General features: G+C 39.6%; 1 protein-coding gene across 1 annotated transcript in view; it reads right to left on the bottom strand.

Annotated features, from left to right (window-relative positions):
- Nucleotides 1–21171, bottom strand: part of LOC111871094 (phosphoglucomutase) — a 30647-nt gene that overhangs the window by 4396 nt on the left and 5080 nt on the right. Inside the window, exons 2-10 of the mRNA XM_023863886.2 lie at nucleotides 18353–18515; nucleotides 14645–14763; nucleotides 10997–11153; nucleotides 9050–9240; nucleotides 8091–8245; nucleotides 6562–6672; nucleotides 5350–5490; nucleotides 3395–3578; nucleotides 665–799 (exon numbers count right to left, since the gene is read on the bottom strand). Coding sequence (XP_023719654.1) covers nucleotides 665–799; nucleotides 3395–3578; nucleotides 5350–5490; nucleotides 6562–6672; nucleotides 8091–8245; nucleotides 9050–9240; nucleotides 10997–11153; nucleotides 14645–14763; nucleotides 18353–18515 — 1356 coding nt within the window. The remainder of the gene's footprint in view (nucleotides 1–664; nucleotides 800–3394; nucleotides 3579–5349; nucleotides 5491–6561; nucleotides 6673–8090; nucleotides 8246–9049; nucleotides 9241–10996; nucleotides 11154–14644; nucleotides 14764–18352; nucleotides 18516–21171) is intronic.

Raw genomic sequence — 21171 nt, 5'->3', positions numbered from 1 at the left:
CACTGAATTCAGCTTAACTGTTATCTCAATGGTTCCCCGACTCAATTCTTAGCAGTCCCAGGGCAAGTATTTCTGAGAAGCTCAAACATATACAGAATCACTAGAACATCAGGAGAACCATCAAAACAAAATAAACAAGCTTATTTTACTTATGTGAACTAGCCAAACATCTGCAACAAAGGCACACTGTAATCTACAGCTTTTCCTGTCACTGGGACAGAAGTTATGTGGTGGCACAGGTAGACCACTAGCTATGGATCTCCAGGAATACAGGCACAATCTCAAAGAGGGTATTCTAGAAAAATCTAAACTAGCCCAGCACACAAAGGTCATTAGCAGGTATAGGTAACACAAGTAACTGAGGGAAGTATCAAACAGCTATTCATATTTTCAAAAATTTGAATCAGACCTCAATTTACGCATGCTGATGGCAGAATGGCTGTGGGGATTTGTTGCACTGACCACGCATCACCATCTATCCGCAAAAGTTGGCACTAAACTTCGCCGACAAGCGGAGGTCGCTCGGTAGGTATGGTTCGCTTGTGGACTGAAATCATGGAGTTTGTTTTGATGGCAGACAGTAGGCAAACAGGTAGCCACGCAGACCATGTGCCCTGTCGAATGTGTTGTGTGTACAGAAGTATTTCATGATTTGCATACATACCTGTGCATCCCCAAGCAACAGATTTTCATCCTTTTCATAACTGTCAATATATATCCTGACAGTTGCTCCTGAACTTCCAGTACCACTCAATCTGACAATAATGCGGGAGCCATCCTCAAAGAGAAGTCTGATACCCTGCAGTGAAAGCAGTGCTGTATGGCAATTCTCACATCACACTCAAGAAGTATTTCTAACTAAAAAATTCCCTTCACCTTCTGGCACGGTTACATCATAATTAAATAATAATCTTGCTGTGTGGAGACACAGACATTGTTTCTGACATCGGACACAAATTCTGTCTGTTTCAATGAAAAACGACTTTGCAGTTTCCCCATATCTTAAAGTCTGAACTGTTCAGTTCAAATGACTGATATTAATTCAGCTGTATGTGCAATTATTGTACCTGACATAAAAGCTTATGCCTCTAATTTAATTCTTATTTCAACTTCCTTAGTCTCTGATAGTACAGTCGGTACAGCAACTGGCTATGAGTTGGACAATGGAGGGGTCAGAGTTCAAGTCCCAGTAGGGTCAACAATTATTCTTTCTCCACATCATCCAGACCAGCTCTGGCACCCGCTAGGCCTCCTCACCAATGGGTACCAGGGGTAAAGCGGCCGGGGCGTGAAGCTGACCACTCACCTCCAACTAGTGCCAAGGTCAAGATAACGTGAATCTATACATCTACTCCGCCATATGTTTTCATGGCATAGTACTGCATTAGTTAAACACAGGGACAACTTTACTGCAGCAAGGGCCAGTTGCTCTTCAAACACTTTTCCAAAATGTCATGGCTAAAAAGACTGGAGTTCAGTATCCAATTTCTTCATTTCAGAAAAAATTTCATATTAAATGAATATGAAGGTCCTGCCAAACTTTTCAAAATGTATGCAATTCTTCAACACTGAAACAGAAACTTCCAGAATCTGTAATGCCCAAGCCAAGACATTGCTATAGATGAGTCTTTGACTATGTGAACAGGCTGTCTTTTGAGCAACACATTCCTCTGAAAGCTGAAAGTCTGAGACACAAGCTCTGTGAATCCAGCAGCAGATATGCCTCACTGTTCGTAATTTATATAGGACAAGGCAAGGAACTGATAAACTAGTTCATTAATTCTGGCATGAATAAAACAGATGTGCTTCTGTGTAGCTAGAAGCTAATTTTTCATCCAATATGGGTCCATATTTTCCTTCCTATTTGATTACATGGTTAAATGATTATTGCTTCGTAGTGAACCTCTAGTTTGTTTACTCATCGGCTCTGAGCTGTATTGGTATAAAATTAAATTAAACTGAATATGGTCAAAGACTTAAAACTGGTTAGGATTTAGAGTTAAAATAATTTTAAAAACTATACACTAGTGTGTGTACAAACTTTAACTGACTCTGGTAAGGAGGTTGGTCTAGAAGTGAACACAGAAATCTAAGAAATCTAAATATATGTTGCTCTCATCACCAGAATGCAGGGCAAAATCATGATGTAAAGATAGCTAACACATGTTTTGAAATGTGGCACAATTCAAATATTTGGGAATGACAGTAACAATTCTAAACCTGATTCACGAGGAAATTAAGAGAGACTGAACTCGGGTAATGCTTGCTACCATTCAGTCCAGAATCTTTTGTCTTCTCGTCTTCTGTCCAAAATCATAAAAATTAGAATATACAAAATTATAATTTTGCCTGTGGTTCTTCACAGGTGTGAAACCTGGTCTCTCACATTAAGGGAGGAACATAGACTGAGGGTGTTTGAGAACAGGGTGTTAAGGAGAACATTTGGACTGAAGAGGGATGAAGTGACAGGTGGCTGGAGGAAACTACATAATGAGGAGCTCCATAATCTGTACTCTTCTCCAAGTATAATTAGAACGATCGAGGACAGGGCATGTAGCACCAATGGGGGAGAAGAGGAATGCATATAGGATATTGGTGGGAAAACCAGAAGGAAAGAAACCACTGGGAAGACCAAGGTGTAGGTGGGTGGATAATATTAAAACAGATCTTAAGAGAGATAGGGTGGGATGGTATACATTGGATTGATCCGGCTCAGGATAAGTACCAGTGAAGGGCTCTTGTGAACATGGTACTGAACCTTTGGGTTCCATAAAATGCTGTGAAGTTCTCGAGTGGCTGCACAACTGGCAGCTTATCAAGAGAAACTGATCTGTGCACCTAACAATAGGCCACTATGAAGGCTGAAAAAAGTTGTTTGTCCAGAGAACTGCACTTGGGGAAGCTGCCTGCATAAGCACTGAAATTACTGTCCTTGAAAATCTGGTACTAGAAGAGGTACATCATATTCTTCTGAGGTCTCCTCAGGTATACATGGTAGGAGCATATAACTTTGTTTTTGTTTCTCTATTTTAGACATCATGGCTATGTTATGCACTATGCCCCATGTATTCAAGCAGCAATGAAGGATAATGCTATAAAGAAGTCAAGTTCTGTCATATTCAAAATTCTGATTTGATGAAAATGAGTAAAATGTGTGACAATGGTGCTCATTTATTTTTGATAAATTCAGTTTTGCAAAAAGGGAATTAAGGAATTTAAAATCATAAAAGTATTTTTAGTTTGATGCACATGTGGGTTCAAATACTGCTTTTTTGAATATCACTTAGTTGGCAATAAAATGAAAACAATGTTTTTAAATTTAAAATCTTCTTAATTAAGTGTTTGTGTATACTTCCAAGGGTTGGTGTAGAGTACCTGGAATTGCAGAACATACCTGTCTTGCTGCTATGCTGCCATCTACTGGATCCTCATAATGGAAGTTGTCTGCCAGTTTGACGACATAGCTTTTGTTCTTATGACTGAGTTGTGTCCCAACATAGGCAGGTGAAGTCACAGTCTGCTCAAGCTTGTGCATCATGCGAGCACAGTCATCTGCATTGCAATTCTCATAATCGTACCTACATAAACCAAATCAGAAACTGTCAAATTGTATTCAGGAGGTCCCCAGTTCAAACCTCATGTGTGTCTCTAACAATCCTGATCTAAGGTTCCTCTCAGTCTCTCCAGATGAATGCCAGGAGGCTACCTCTAATTAGGCCACAACCATTCACTCATCACCCTGCCATTTGACACTATGTAGTGTGAGAAGCTGACAGCATCATGACGTCAGTGATTAGAAAAACTCAAGACATAACCAGGATGAATACATCTTTTGACCTTGATGTTGTGTTGTGACAGATTTTAATAAAGAAATCTTATATTATAACACAACAGGATGCATGAAATGAAAATTACTTATCATCACTTTAGAAACATGGCAGCATAAAAATGAAGCTTTCTGCCCACAGGAGTTCATCTTGAAACAGTTTCAGCATTGTGTGGTTCATGTGCTCTGCGTCCAGGCACAACAGCAATTTCAGATTTTTTTTTCTTTCCTTGGCACTACAGCCCCAGTGGGCCTAGGCCTACCTCCATGAACTCCGTTCACTTCGGTTTTTCTAGATCTTACGCATACGGTAGGACTCCTTGGGCGAGTGATCAGCTCGTCGCAAGGCCTCTACCTGTAGACAAACACAGAAAAACGCACACAAACATCCATGCTCTGAGTGGGATTCAAACACACGATCTTGGCTTCCGAGCGAGTGAAGACAGTGCATGGCTTAGACCGCTTGGCTACCATGACCGGCAGCAATTTGAGATACCTAGCGTCTAATACTGACAACTGCCTCAAATAAATAAGAGAAAGTAACATGACAGGCAACAGATGAACATTTACTTTTCACTGAGGAAGTTCACTGTATATGGTGTTACATTGCACTTTCAATAAGCCTGGCCAATTACTTGTCTAAACCTTTCTTCTCGATCATCTGTCACGCATACTGCTATCTCATGCGGTTTTCTGTGCATGAAACCTATGTTGGGATGATTCTAATTATAAAATACAGTCCTAGAAATTAGGGTTATATTGTAGCAGCCTGCTGAACATCATTTATCAATTAACAAATGTCTCCGATATTCCATCTTACATGCAACACTCCTCTAAAATTTGTTTCAAAGTTACTACACACACACACACACACACACACACACACACAGTGAGTCTCTGAAAGCATTTAAAACCACACTGCACACTACATATTTCGACCATCATTGGTCATCATCAGGCATTTTAAGGCTTTGTGGAGACTGCTGTGCTTGCATTTTGCGCTTCTAATATTTGATGTGTAGTCCTATCGCACATTTGTGTTTTTTGTGTTGGGTGTTTCCTCCTGCTGTGGAATATCAGAGATACTTGTTAATTAGAAATTAAATACAATTTTAAACAATAAAGCATTAGGATTTCAGGTTCTCACAGCAGCGGGTATGAAGTGTGACACCGTGTAGTCGGCTAGAAGACGCTGAGCGTTCCAGAGGCACAGTCTCTATCTTCCAGTTCAGAATGTAAGCAAAGCAAGAAACAAGCCTGAAGCACCTCTGCTTCCCACCTGCTCCTTGCTGGTTTCTTCTTTGGCTTACTCTGTGAGCTGGAAGATAGAGACTGTGCCTCTGGAACATAAGTGAATTTCTCCTAGACTACATGCTGCTACATCCTGGATGATAATCCTCTTTACAGCAGTACATTTGCTGCAAACGTGTAAACTTTCCGTTACAGCCAACCCTTTAACAACATTTAACATTTCACTGTGCTAAAAATAATTTTAATAAATGTGAGATGGCATTCAAACTGACCTGGTAAAGAAGTTCCTGCCAAACCTCTTCCAATGTGAAATCAAAAGTTCTTCCACACTTTTCTTCTCACAAGCAATAATTTGCAGCCATGCCAGGGCGGCCCATATTCCATCCTTCTCACGGATATGGTCAGACCCAGTGCTACATCACACACACACAGAAGCATAACTATTTGCCGCTTTTTACTGTGGAACTCCATTTTCATGTTCATATTTCTCTACAGATACAAACTTCAATAATATTTATACAGGTTTCTGACTTTATATCAGGATTTTTATGTCATATAGCAAATTAATGTTTTACATAAATATCTCCCAACAAATGCATGCTTTCCTGCCGCATCACTACTTACAGGTAATACTATAATTAGAGGTCTGTAAAAATAAACTCTTGGAGCTTGGTCTTGAATACACTAACTTTTTGGTGAAGGATTTCTCTGAGCAGCTGATAACTAATCAAAGCTTTGGTTATGAATTCTGCAGACTCCTCACCATCACCACAAAATTCCACCATGGGATATTATCAGTAAGCTCAATCTGGCTGATATTCCCAAAACCTACAGCCCCAAAATTCTATTTCATACCACCCTTTGACTTACGCACTCGTTAAAATGTTAAGATAGACCTGCTTCATATTTACAGCAATTTCCTTTACAGTGCGTAAAAAGAAAGTAGAAAAAGTGGACAGCTACTGACAGACATTAGATTCAGTGAAATTATTTTTCATAAATAAGAAAGAGGGGAGGAATACGTACATAACCAAATATATAGTCTGTATATCTGTAACTTAATAGGGTCACGTGGTAGTGTAGTTGGTTGATGCACTATGCTATAAGCCAAAAGGTCACGGGTTCGATTCCAGATGTCACTGGATTTTTCAATTGACCTAATCCTTCCAGGCACATTACGGCCCTGGGGTCGACTCAGCCACCAGCAGAAATGAGTACCAGGAATCTTCCTGAGGGTAAAGGGCAGCCAGCGTGTAAGGCTGACAACCTCACCAAAGTCTGTGAGCCTTGCCATCTCACAACCCTATGGAGCTTCACAGCCTGTTACAGATATAACTTTATCTTCACCCAACTGATACATTTCTGATTTGATGTATAAAGCCTACTTAATGAAATTTAAAATTAATTTAAGTCAATACAGAGAGAGACTTGTCACTACATTTCAGTATGGGTATGATTCCCACATGACAATATGATGTACTTACCCAAAGCTCTCCTCCCCACAAAGAGACAGCCGACTTGCATCCATTAAGGAACCAAAGTACTTCCACCCTGTGGGCACCTCATAAAAGTCAACACCCACAGCATTCGCAACTCTGAAAATCAAAATCAGTTAAAATTTCTGAAAATTCGCATCTTGATCCTACATATTGGTATTCCAGTGGTGAACTAGCTAACCAACTCCATGAAGCACAGTCATTCCTTAGCAAACTCGCCCGATCAATAAATTCCATGCCGTTTATGTGAATGTGTTCACAAAAGACTACCACTGGTTTCTATTCTGGGCCAGTCCACATCCTCCCGCCATCTGCTCTCAACATGTTGACAGATTTAAGAACTCACAAACCCCATAATCAGATGAAACTACAGTAGAATGTGAAGATAACAAATTACAGTGGGTAGATATGTTTAATTAGAAAAATTACCCTTAATCTAACATATACCATATACACAAGCATGCGTCTTGCATATAGTTTCTGTGTTTTTGCAACTGAAAACTGAAGTGCAGGATTTATACAAAGAAAAATTTCCATAAGCTTTTAACAACAGAAGCCATTACCGTTTAACAAGGATAATACACAATACTTTCACAACAGTCACTTCATCTTCTTTTGGCTTATTTTGGACTTCACCAATCGTCCGGTATGTTAAAGACAAAAAACCACGATGTTTCGGAGACAGATCGAGTCTCCGAAACGTCGTGGCTTTTTGTCTTTCTGTCTTTTACATACCGGACGATGGGTGAAGTCCAAAACAAGCCAAAAGAAGTACAGTATACACCATCGTCAGAATCCTTTCAAGTCTATCAGTCACTTCATCGACTGTCATCCTCCGAACTGCTCTGTGGCATTGATTCGCTATCCCCTTCTGCATCTACATTTTTGTCTTCAACATACAGTATGTCATCCTCACTTCTGTCAAACGTATTCATAATCCCAGTTTTTAAACAGCCGTTTGCAATTATTTTCATACCACGTTCCAAGTTCATACTACTGGGTTACACACCTTTTCCATCAACAGTCTCATCTTTCTGCCAACATCAAACACCAGGACAAACATCATACAACCTCTAAAGAAGGGGTACACTGCAGCATAGTTGGTCGAGGTACAAACCAGTAGGTCACAGATTCGATTGCCAACGAGGTCACTGGATTTGCCAACTGACCTATTCTTTCCAGCCACATTATCGCTCAGCCTCTAACAGACATGAGTACCAGAAATTTTTTGGGGGTAGCGAGCAGCCAGCATGTAAGACTAACAACCTTATCACCATCTGTGAGCTAACTGTCTACAAAATGTGGGAGCTTCGATGTCTCTCAACCCCATGGACCTCCAAAGCCTGTTACCTTCAACTCTAAATAATTCCATTCTAAGTTTATTTTGTCTCTTCTAGAATGGCTTTTTTGGAAAGAAACACCCTATAATAAATAGGCTTCCCGCAATAATATTTTCAGTTTACTGTTCATTTCAAGGGGCCACTCTAGTCTACACACACACACACACAAAAACTCACCTATCAATTGCACCAGCAGTTGGCATGCTGCGGGCAAATCCCTTCACTCCTTCAATTCTGAAGTATGGTATGTGACGCAGATGGGAGCCCAGCACAGCGAGCGAGTCTGAAGGTGTCACAAAGAATGCATTTTTCCCCAGTATCATGTTTCGGTCCTATAATACAACATTTTTATGGTTATAACAAATCATATCAATCCAAGAAGCAGAAGGTCTAGACTTTCAAATATATTGGTCATTTATTCATTAGAAGTTTAAATACGTGACTCTTGACTCTTGTCATTACATTGCACTGAATACCATCAAATGAAACAAAATGAGACCTTTCCAAGGAGATTTTAGTTTTGGGAATATGTGAAGTCACATGGGATGTAAGTACACTGTATGTTCCAACACTGGTACTTTCTTCATAGGCAAAAATTACTTCACCAAAATAATGCAGTGTAGAAAAACACACTACCATGTTTGTGACGAAATATTTCGTCTTTTTCAATGAATTTGTTGCCATAAACATTTTTAAACTTGAAGGCTGAATTCTGACTGCTTGTATATCTTGACAAAACTAATGCATAACAGACAATTCCTTTGATATCAAGAGCAAATCAGTATCCTTTTGACCTCTGAATTGATATTCATGCTTCTTTTTCTTTAGTTTTGGAAACTCTGGGCTTCTCCATTGGCCACCATAATTTTCCGAAAAGGTAGGGATTTTCAAAGTATCTTACTGAAAGGTCTTTTCATTTCTGACATACAAGAAACTACCGGAAAACACTTAATAGCAACCACACAGCAAACTGAATCCTGACATCTGTTGCATACTGACACAGATGAATCATAAGCAATGCACAGAAACATCATTCAAGATATTTCATTGCCAGATATATTCACATCAACAGTCAGGCCATGTTCAATTTATTATGCAACAAAATGGGACTGTATTGTTTAACTCCATCAACTTACCCCATCGCCATCAAATGCTGCACCAAAATCATGAACACCTTCTTTCAAGGCAGAAACCAGCTCAGCAGCATATGTTAAATTAGGATCTGGGTGAAGACCCCCAAAATCTTCCAAGGGCTTAGTATTCACTATGCTACTTTCACCTGCTCCAAGTTCATTCACGAAAATCTCCCTCACATAAGGACCAGTAACTGTACAGAGCATTCAAAATGCAAAAATTAACTCCTTTTAAGAAATAAAACATGAGGCTTCCTAAGAAGCAAGAACCAAGATTCGCAAGAATTCTGTCTCTGGGATATAGTGTTGTGTAGTTTCCTGAAAGTCAATTGATGTTTTGAAGGAACACGTCACTTGGCTTGGCTTATTCTTACTGGCCACTACATTATTTTTAATTGTAAGTTAGTAAGTATTTTTTACAGAAATTTGTTTTACATCTAAAAGGTTTTATGTTTTAAGACTTCAACCTGTCAGTGCAGTTCAACGGAGATGTTATGTTGGGCGTTTAATTGTTCTGTATGTGGCTTAATGTATACTGCACATCTTACTATAAACTTAATGGACCACTAACCGGTCTAAGTGCATGAGGAAACCCACCCTCTCCAATATGGAATACGGAAATGGAATACTATAAGCTTATTTCTGTGGTTTGTAAATAAGGAAAAAATAGAGTGTGATGGGGTTTCCATTGGCCTGCTGCAAAATTAATGAAGTCTCTGTTCATGTGCCCATAATCTTGCATTTCTTGCATCTGAGCAGGCCAGTCTAAACACAAATACGTGACCTCACAGTGATCAGGGTTGGCTTGTAAACAAGTTACGTGCTCACACAGCTTGAAAAAGAAGTCCTGAATGCAGTTTTAGATGAAGAAAATACTGGTGGATTTAGTTCAAATTTTTGGCAGTGAATATACAGAACTGGTAACTCCGGGAACCCATGTGATCAGTAACGGTGAGAGTGATAATGGTAGTGATAAACAAGATGTAATTTTTTTAATTCGCATAGTGGGGGGGTGGAGTCCAGTTGGGTCCACTCAGCACGGCGGCCACTGATTGGCCTATTGTACCTGCTCAGGGCGGTTATGATGATGGAGAATCTGGTGGAGTGATAATTGGCAGGGGAAACCAAAGTACTTGGAGTAAACCTACCTCAGCGCCACTTTGTCCACCACAAATCCCACTTGACCAGATCCGGGATCGAACCCAGGCCGCTGTGGTGGGAAGCCAGCGACTAACCGCTTGAGCTATGGTGCGGCCTGACAAGACGTATATGTAAAGGTAGGCTCGGGAGGGGTGTCATGCAAGTTTGTATGGGAAAATATAGGCTCACTTCCAGCTTCACATGAAACATTTCGTGATATGCACGTACCCCAGTTCAACACTGCTGAACTGTATAATGGGTGCATTTGAAAACATTTCTGATATACCTCTTGTGCAACTCAGTGTAGATGAAACCAACATATATATGCTCAGCAAGAAATTTTCAGAAGTGTCAATCCTTTCATTCTTCACTCTAGAGTTAGTCAGTGGGAAGATGTTACAGTGCACAAAATGTATGTGGTTTTGGCTCTCTGTATGTTGATGGGCATTGTACAAAAGCCTACAATTACATCATATAACTCGAAGAAGCGGCTGCTATTCACTCAACCCATCTATAGTCATGCTCCGTAATAACATGACAATATTTTGATAGCATATACCCTACAAGGCATATCTGGAGTTTATTCAACTTTCTGCCAAAGTAACCTATATTGGCCTGAAGTCCAATTACAGTCATTAATTTTGTAAAGGTCTTTGGTATCAAGGTTCAGCAGACTCCGCTAAAAGATATGAATGTCCAAAGAAGCAACAGAGACACATACAATGTGAATTGGGTATTTTCATTCAATGTGCAAGCCTTCACACATCTCCTATTTCCTACTTCTTCTGAAAATACTGATATGCAACTTACCACCATTCAGCGAATTGATGAGGACTCTGAATGGATCCCGACTCTCAGTCCCTTTAAGGAGGTCTCTTAGGCTGCTGAAGTCAAATATATCCTTCATAAGGCTTACATAGTCAGCCACCGAGTCTATAACTTCCACAACAAATTCTTTGCCATCGACCTATTAAATCAGCAGAAGAACGTATTTTCATTTGTATGTTGGACAGCCTGTTGTGCATATCACTAATATGTGGTATATCTGTCAATCACAACTTGCGGTTGACCGAAGCTTGTAGCACTGCAACATTTCAATAAACATCAATTATTGGAGAATAAAAAGATGTGATTGATGGATATACCACATGTCTTAAGGTCAGCAGACAACATAAAGGAACAGAGGGAAGTGAAATTCACATACAGGCTATCCATAGTGTGAAAAAGTAAAAAAGTAAAGTAAAGCTATCCCTCTAAGAGGCCGTGAAGGCCTATAGGGTTGTGAGACGTTGAGGGTCCCACATTATCTAGACAATTGGCTCAAACATGACGGTAAGGTTGTCAGCCTTAGGCGCCGGCCGTGCTTTACTCCCCAGGAGAACTATTTAATTAATTCCTGGTACTCATTTCTGTTAGAGGCTGAGTCAACCCCAGGGCCATAGTGCGGCTGGAAGGATTAGGTCAACTGAAAAAAATCCAATGATGTCATCGGGACTTGAACCCACAACCTTCCGGCTTGTAGCACAGTGCCTCAACCACTATGCTACCGTGCCCTCCTTTACAGTGTGATTCATCACTGAAAAAAAAAAACAGGCTGAAAATATTATACAGCATATGTCCTGAGACACTTAGCTTTCCAAGACACTTCACCTTCAAATGACGTAACATAATCCTCAGCAGTGTTATTTTCCATGATGATAAATAGCATACACATTGTTAGGTGTACTCAAGATATACTGGGCCCAACATGCCTCCATCATGATCAAATGTCAGAGAATACACACATGACAAACAGATTTGCTCCTAACCCTCAGTACCTGCAACAGTTAAGCTGGTACTGTTGCATAGGGACACATACTACGTTATCCTAGTTGGAATCATCCAGATGATAATGTATTTTGATGAATGAAGCAACATTTGCATAAGACAGGAAGTGCAACACCCACAGCACATGTGCATGCAGGTCGACCACAGACCATAGAGATGGCGGCTTACAAAGATGCCATAATTGTAAATGTTGAACGAGAGTCATGGAGAAACTGAAATGATATCACATGAGAATTGAGATTATCCCAACTGGGGATCATTGAAGTACTTCAAAACAATCAACTGCAACCACACCACTGTTTGTGAGAGCAAATCCATTTCCAGATGAGCATCCTCTATGGATGCAATTTTCTGAGTGGCTATGACATTAACAGAGTGCGAATAATATCTTTTTACATAACATCTTGTGCACAGATGAAGCATATTTTACATGTGAGGGTGTGTTCAACCTCAACAACAGTCACCTCTGACCACAGGATGATCCTTGAGCTCTCATGCTATATGCAAACGTGGTTTATGAAGTATGCTTCAGCATCAGCATTTGGGCTGGAATCACTGGGGACACTGTCACAGGCTCCCATCTGCTACCTGACACACTGACAGCTGAACAACAGTGTGATTTTCTGGAAACTGTTCTCTTGGGCTGCTGGAACACATGACTCCAGGTGCAAGACAGAGGCTGTGGTTTCAGCATGATAGAGCTCCAATGCACTGAGAAGCTGACCAGCAATGGCTAAACATGACATATCCAGGAAGGTGGACTGGACATCTACAAGTCAACCGCATGTCCTCCTTGGCCACCAGAATTAATTCTGATGGATATCTTCCTGCAGAGAAACCTTAAGCACATTTATGCAATCCCCGCAAGGTTTCAAGCAGCTTTCACATGTTAAAGCCATGTTCAAGAGAATGCCAAACAGCGCACTGCTGCCTGCGTTCAATTGGATGGAGGTCGCTCTGAATACCTACTGCAACTACTAGGTGCCCCTTGTTTCACCACTTGACAGTTTGCATAAACTGATGGTGAGATGCATTCGAAACTAAGAGTAAGTGTACAAGATTTCAGACTTGTTTTTTAAGTATATCTGAAAAACAGAATCACATTATGGGAAAGCAATGTTTACACAAAATAAGCTTGATTTAATTATCTGCTGCAATGTCCAAGTTTGAGTCAACGGAGATGTAAGAATGGCAAAACATCATGAATATATGGCTGCATCAAGGTTTCATAGACTCTGCAGATGAAACAAACTATTAAACAACTAAGATACATCACTATAACAGTTTGGATGACATCAGAAATGAATACACTTCATCATGAAAGTTGTACCACTAAACAACTTTGTTGTTTGGGTAGCTATAAGCAGGCACACACACACACACAAAATAACAGCCTGTAGGCTATTAAGGATGAATAGCCTTAGAGATGGAAATTGTTAGGAAATGGTGTTTTCTATGTGGTTTGTGCCGAGATGTTATAATGCAGGACAGTGTGACGCAATGTGTTAACCCTGTGTCAAGGCTGGTTTGAATACCTTCAACGTAGCCCTGCGAGTCGTAAGGAGGTGACAAAAAGTGAACTGACTTGCATGTCAGTCAGTCACTGTCATAGTTAATTGCAACCATGAGTTAGCTGTGAGATGGTAGCCATCCAGTAAGGATGTAGGTACAGGTTTGATCCTGGGTCTGGTCAAGTAGGATTTGTGGTGGACAAAGTGGCGCTGGGGCAGGTTTTCTCCAAGTAGTTTGGTTCCCCTGCCAATCTTCATTCCACCAATTGCTCCACAATCACCCTCACCTATCATCTGGGGCTGGTATAATAGGCCAGAAGTGGCCACAGTACAAGGGACTCAGTCCCACCCCACTAGCAATAAAATAAAAGGATGTAGGCAGACAATATTGTTGAGATCCTTACTAGGCAACTTAGCAAGTCGAATGCACAATATAGCAAAAAAGTGTTCAATAAATCCAATTACAAAGTCAAACCACATGCCTAGTGACTAACACATGACAATATGTAGTGTTGGCTATGTCCTCTGATGATGGTACCTATGGATCTGTAGCCAGGAACTCTGACCGCTAGACCACAGAGGTGGCCATCAGCCGCACATTAAGAACACGCATGCACACACACACACACAAAACTCCGTGATTTTAGTCTGCAAGCAAACTATACTGGCCAAGAGACCGCCGCTTGGCGAAGTTAGTGCCAACTTTTGCAGATAGAGGGTGTCGCATGGTCAGCGCAACAAATTCCCACGGCTGTTAATTTCGGTTTTCTAGACCGTAACTGCTATTTCCTTCAAATAGCTCTTCAATTATCATCACGAGGCTGAGTGGGCCCCATTCCAGACCCACTACTTCTCAGAAAAAATCTGGTAGCGCCGGGAATCAAACCTGGACCTCTGGATCTGCAGCCAGGAACTCTGACCACTAGAGCATAGAGGCGGTCAAGATCACAAATCTAGCAAAAGATAATGCAAAATTCTACAAGCATCCACCTGTGTCAATCAAAATTAAAAGCAGATGACATCCTGTGTTATAATTTCATCTCAGTTTCCCTAGAAATATGAGTTATTAAAACTATACAGTATCCCGTTATGTGTGACTGATTAGTCTGTTTTTACTTACAGTGTATGTATTCACACCCAATGTGTCAATGTCACAGTCAAGGTCAGGAACTATATTATAGGAGTCTAGACGAACAGTGATATTAAAAATTTCTGTTGTAACACTGTCAGGTGCTGGTCCTGGAAAGTACAATAGTATTAATAATAATAGTGTAATTAATTTCCAAGGAAACAAAAGCATAACAATAAACTGAAGTGCACAAACATCAAACAAAAATTCCATTTATTCAGCACTCTGTTTTGTTGAAACTAAAGTTGCTATATACAGCATATCAATTTCATTCATATAATCTCAATCCTGATAAAAACAGTAAAATCATATTAATAAAAACTATAATCCCTCTTATAATGTCCTATAACATATGCTTTAGAACCCAAGTAACTGAGAACAGAATGTAGCTGTAGAGGGAAGTCAAAACCCGCTTCTCCCCTTAGTCCTGCAAAAAGTTCAACTACAGTTCTGTTCTCTAGAAACAAAAATTTCCATCATTCACCTCTATACAACCTCAACACCATTATACAGAGATACCTCTCAGGAACATCTTCATTTCATGGTATATGCAATCAGCCTTCTTTCAACTTCACACACTCACTCCATCTTTTCAAAGGTCTTCCTCAGTCACACTGCCCTTTTGGTTTATATTCTAGAATTTTTGGGGGAAATATATTCAAATGGTTTATTCAATTTTGTATGATTCATCTATTTTATCTTGTACCAATTGCAGTTTCAGCTCTTTCCCACAATTTAAATTTTTTATATGGTCTATTCCAGCAGAGCCTTACATGGTTCTTAAATATCTTGTCCCTACTGACTGTATTCAGTTTATGTCTCTGGCTTTAAATGTCCAAGACTGACTCCAAAGAGAAAAGTTCATCAAGCTACTACTTTGCAACACTTCAAATAATATGACAATGTATGACTGCTAAAATAGCCCTTAACCTTTAAACGTCGGACTTCTGAAATGGTGGTAGGTTTGAGCTGGCCGCAGTTTATTTAAATGCCTGCTGCTGGTACGCGTTTAAATACCCGTTGCTACTCTGCGTTTAAATGTCCGTTCTTGTTAGTGCACTTAAACAATTTGAAACATTGTGTTTAAAAATGCTGTATCCAACTCAATTTTTATGTTAAATGGATGGAATTAACTTTGTTTGTATCAGCAAAGAACATAGTATCACATATTACAATGGAAGATTTGAAAAATTTTATACAAAATGTTATACTCTATTTTCAATTTTTTTTCCTTTTAAATTTGAAGTGTATTGCAAAATTGGGTTCCCAAGTTCTTCACAAGAGTTATTCTGCATTATAAATTCGTTTCTGTTTGTAACACTTGACAAATTTTAGCAGTCCCTGGTACCATAAAACAGATGGAAGCAATAATATCATCTGGTCTTCTGCTAGCACTGCTTACACTCTTCGGATTTTCGAACCTTTCGACTAAAGGACAGAAGAATGAAAGCATGGCTATTCAAGAAATGGCTAGAGGGGTCCCTTCTTCAGTGCTAAGACCTCCCGTCATAGCTGCAAGAGATTATTGCCCTTTCTAGGGTCCAGAACAGACAGTTGCATCATAGCTGAGATACAGAGTGTGATCTGTTTTCTGTGCGTTCATACTGAAATCAAATACTGTAATTTCATTTCAGCCTATATACACATCAAGCAGATAACAACAAAAAATGTATGTACATCGAATTTTACTATATATTTTTAATACATTAATCTGCAGAATCTGCAATAAAAGTACTGGCTCATGGATGAGTTTGGGCATAACTCATACGTATATTCTTTTTTGCTGTTGTTCACCTAGGTATCACTTTAATTCCTCTATTATGGTTTTACTCAAGTCTGTCTGGTAATTACTACATTTAAAAATACATATTTAAGACTGTGCATGCGCTTCCACTAGCAGAGTTTAAATGCCTGACTGGCCAAAACGGGGGGTACTTTGGCCACGACAACCATACTCATCACTAGCCTGAATGGGGCACTTCGGCACTTAAAGGTTAAAAGATTGAACCATGCTACATAAGTAAGTGACAAGTGCATACAAACTCTGTGATGCAGGGCTTTCTTTGCACAGCTGATAGTTATTCAAATGGATAAGAAACAATTAGCTTTTATGTAACCCAAATGCTCATTACATGTTTACAAAATAGTGCAACTGGACTGCATCCTGAGCCACCTTAATCCAGTCAACAATTTTATGACCTGAATCCCTAGAGAGCAAGAGGGTTTAGGAGAACAGATCCTGAAGTTCCTCATGCAATTCATCCATTCACCTGTCACTTTCTCTCTATGTCCAAATATTTTTATTATCACTAATAATATTGTCAATCCATGGTGTTCCTTTTGACTGAGAGACACCAAGTTTCAGAACCATATAAGACCTAAACAATTAGTCACCACTTACGAGACACTACACAAAATAACTTGATGGTAATTGAAGATTACTGCCTCCTGGAATGTAATGGAACATACTCTGGTAGATCACAACCAGCATTTTAAAGGAACCAGTTGTCTCCACTTTCAGGGCAGTCTCTTGTACTCAAATAATGGAAGCATCAACTTACCCCCCCCCTCACAAAAAAAAACTGGTAATGATCTACCACACTACACAGCATCACATCATAGGAGACACTATCCTTCAGTCTCCACAGAACCACAAATCTTGCATCATTGTATCTGGGAGCAAACAGCAAGAAACTGGTTATGCAATGTGACATCATACTACATGACTTCCGTCTAGAACTGCTGTTTCACAGTTACACAGGAGAGAGGCCAGTATCAGGCTGTCCCACCATAAGATAATGTAACTGGTATAGAATCATCATTTTTCTGTTCTATTAATACTGTGACGTGACGCCCGAGAGCATGAACAGTTTACTCGCTAGGCAAGAGCTCAGTACACAGATTCCCATGGAAATGAACACACATGTAAAAACAGAAGGACTGCTGTCTGTATGCAATGGTCAGGTAAACACACCTCTGTAACAACAGAGGAATTCTTAGGAAATGGTGTTTTCTGTTGGGACTGCCCAGAGGCTATACAACCGGTATCCCAGAATAACTGATAGTTTAGTTCGGATTTGAGAGTCAACCTGTGAAGAGACGACTCAGCGTGTCATTTGATGACTTTTATGTGTACTATAGTTACAGTAAGACTATTATAAATCCGTTACCAGGATACGACTAGTGAAGACTGAGAAGACTTAGTGTGTCATAGTGATCTATAGTGCGGAAATCAGCATTATATTTACTTGTAGTTCTGAGTTGAATGTAGAAGTGAAATAAATCCAATCCAACCCCCGTCTAATAGTCACACCCCTAATGCATGCAACAATATTAACACTAGCTTCTTTTTTGTGGGTTCTTCTGTGATATTATCAGTAGCTAGACTACATGGCATCAAATAGTAAGAAGACAGTTCAATGATGAAATAAAAAGGCTTTGGAAGGAACCTGTGAACACCTAATCCATATTAACCCCAGCATTTGTCTGAAGGGACTGTGAAAGACTAAATCAAAACAGCCGGTGTTCCAGTGGAGATTCAAACTAATCACTTCCTGACATAAGTCTAGAGGGTTACCAATATGCTATCCTGATGGGTCCAACAATGTTTGGTCTATAGATTGACAATGTGTATGAATCCAAATATAAGTGCTGAAAACAGAACAGCTGTGGTATTATAATACCGTCAGATATTCTTACCTCCATTCTTTGTATTGAATTTGATTCCAAAATCCTGATCAGGGCCACCAGGATTGTGACTTGCAGTCAAGATAATGCCTCCAGTTGTGTTCCTCTTTCTTATCAGGTTTGAGACAGCTGGAGTTGACACAATCCCATGCTGGCCCACTATCACTTTTTTAACCTGTAACAACACCAAAACAAATTAGAAACTTTTTGATGATTTTACTACATTTATAAACCTCCCCCCTGCCCCAAATACCAGTCGTATAGCGATTGGCCACAGGCCGGACGACCAAGGGGTCGTAGTTCAAGTCCTGGTAGGATCAATAATTTTCTCTTCTCCAGAACGTCCAGACCAGCTCTGGGGCCCACCCAGCCTCCTATCCAATGGGTACCGGGGGCTTTCCCTGGGGATAAGTGGAGGTGAAGCTGAACATCTTCAGCTAGTGGCGAGGTCAAGAAAATGTGAATTATACACCAATTTCCCCATATGCTTTCATGGCATAGTGCTTAATTAGTTATGCACATGGACAAGTTTACCTTTTTTTATCTATTACCCCCCAAATATAAATAAATTACCCATATGAACCACACTAGTAACTAGAGGCAATTTTTGTTAACTGCTCCCAGCATTTCAAAACATGTGCAAACTGTCCATATCAGGAATATGCAAAGTTGAGTTCAAGTGCCTCATTACAGCCAATGCCTTGCAAGTACATTGCATGAAAAAAAAAGTCAACTAAGCTATTACATTATTATTTCTACAGCATATTAGCAGCTAAAGAGCGCTTTCCTATGTTACATGCATCTCGCAGTGCCACACAACTGCCAAGCAAATTACCAATTAATCCTGGTAGAATTGGAGAACTAGTCCCTAAGAGCTGTCAAAGCAAATTACCCAAATTATATATATATATATATAAAAGCTGAAAATGATATTCTTGTAAACCCACACACTCTGTATTGAGATCACTGCCTTTTGGATGTGATACCATGGTCTGGTAGATGTTTACAGACATCCCAGAAGAACCTGCTGCTTCCATCTTCAGGGTAGATGGGAATAGCACATTTCTTTGAAACACAGACTACATGGCATAACATCCAAGTAAACAGCAACATTCACAATTCTGTGAAAACTTCAAACCTTACATTCTGTACATTTTTAAGTCACTCTGAAGATAGTGCTAAGTAGTTCCCCATGAGTAACTTCTAAAATTTTGTCCTGAATGGCTGATGTTTAGACAATTTAGCCGGGTTCACCACTGAATACTTTGAATTTCTGGTCTTCTGTGCAAGTGTCCGTATTACTGAGGACTCTATCCTAGCCTCTTTTTCATCCAAGTTTTCTTTAGCAACTATAAAACATTTTTTTAGAAGATTTAAGGTGGGCTCTAAATGGCTGGTGATGGAAGTATATAAGATAGCAAGAAAATGCAATGTATTTTAGATATTTCTAAGAAAAGTCCAAATGTCCATTGAATTTTAAAATTGTTTTTGTCCAGCTGAATTGAAGGTGCAATTTTAAGGCTTCAAATGTTTTTTTTTATGGTGATATGAAAATCTTTCTCCCAACAAGAAATAACGCAACACTTCTGAATACAGGAACAAGTCCAGTTTCTGCTGACAAGTAACAGAAAGAGAAATAAGTAAACATATTTCTCAAAATATTAACCCAATCTAAGAAAGACTCAGAATTAAACAACACAGAACTCTGTTACTTCTGTTTCATATCGTTTGGGTAGTGCAATGAAGGACATCGTGATGAGGTAATAATAAACCTTGGAACAGGAAAACAAGAACACCTCTTGGAGTATAGTTTTACAATCTGGCTGCTTAAGCCTTTACATTACAATTTGATAAGCCACACTATATTAAGTCAGCTGCAGCCATGTACAGCAGTGAAGTTATACTGAATATCTTTTCCTTATTTGTGTATATTTTTATACTCTTCTGACAAATCTAAATTCGATGACAGATAAGGTTAATTTAAATTCATTTATCATATATTTGTTGGGCCCCATAAGTATAAATGAAATGAAAAATCGGTTAGAATTTTGGCAGCAGAAAAAAGTTTGTGGTCACTGTATTTTGGAGTTATCATTCTGTATAAAAATAAATAAGTAAAATTATCATCGCCCTCATACTGAAAAACTGTCCGCTACAAAACCATTCGTAAGCTCCTCCCCTATACAGCAAGACATTCTATAGTAAAGAACTCTTTCAAGACCTTATGACAAAATCTTCTCAGAATGTTTCCTCCATACTACATGACAACAAAATAAGAAGATTCAACTCTGCAATAAAGCACAAATACAAGACAAATGAGTACAAAATGCAATATCCTGAAACCAAACTGCACAACTTCCAGTTCTGCAATAATCCATTAAAATTAACCTAAAGAAATACCTTCTGGTACCACAGAATGTAAATCATTCAAAATAAGCATTTTTTTTTCCTGTGGCGCTACAGCCCCAATTTGGGCCTAGGCCTACCTCCATGAAACTCTCCGTTTCACTTCGGTTTACTAGATCTTACACATATGGTAGGACTCCTTGGGCGAGTGATCAGCTCGTTGCAAGGCCTCTACTTGTAGACAAACACAGAAAAACGCACACAAACATCCATGCCTTGAGTGGGATTCGAACATACGATCCTGGCTTCTGAGAGAGCGGAGACAGTGCATGCCTTAGACCGCTCGGCTACCGTGACCGGCCAAAATAAGCATCTACAAGGATCAAACTGTTATCTAGTGTTTCATTTGTGATCCCTCATACAGGCAAGGGCGTAGGAAATAGGAAGGGGAATGCGTAACCCAGAATTACATACACACACACACA

Source organism: Cryptotermes secundus, unplaced genomic scaffold (assembly GCF_002891405.2).
Source record: "Cryptotermes secundus unplaced genomic scaffold, Csec_1.0 scaffold250, whole genome shotgun sequence".
NCBI lineage: Eukaryota > Metazoa > Arthropoda > Insecta > Blattodea > Kalotermitidae > Cryptotermes > Cryptotermes secundus.
Note: the sequence above shows the minus strand (reverse complement) of the source record. Positions and strands in the feature narration are given on the sequence as shown.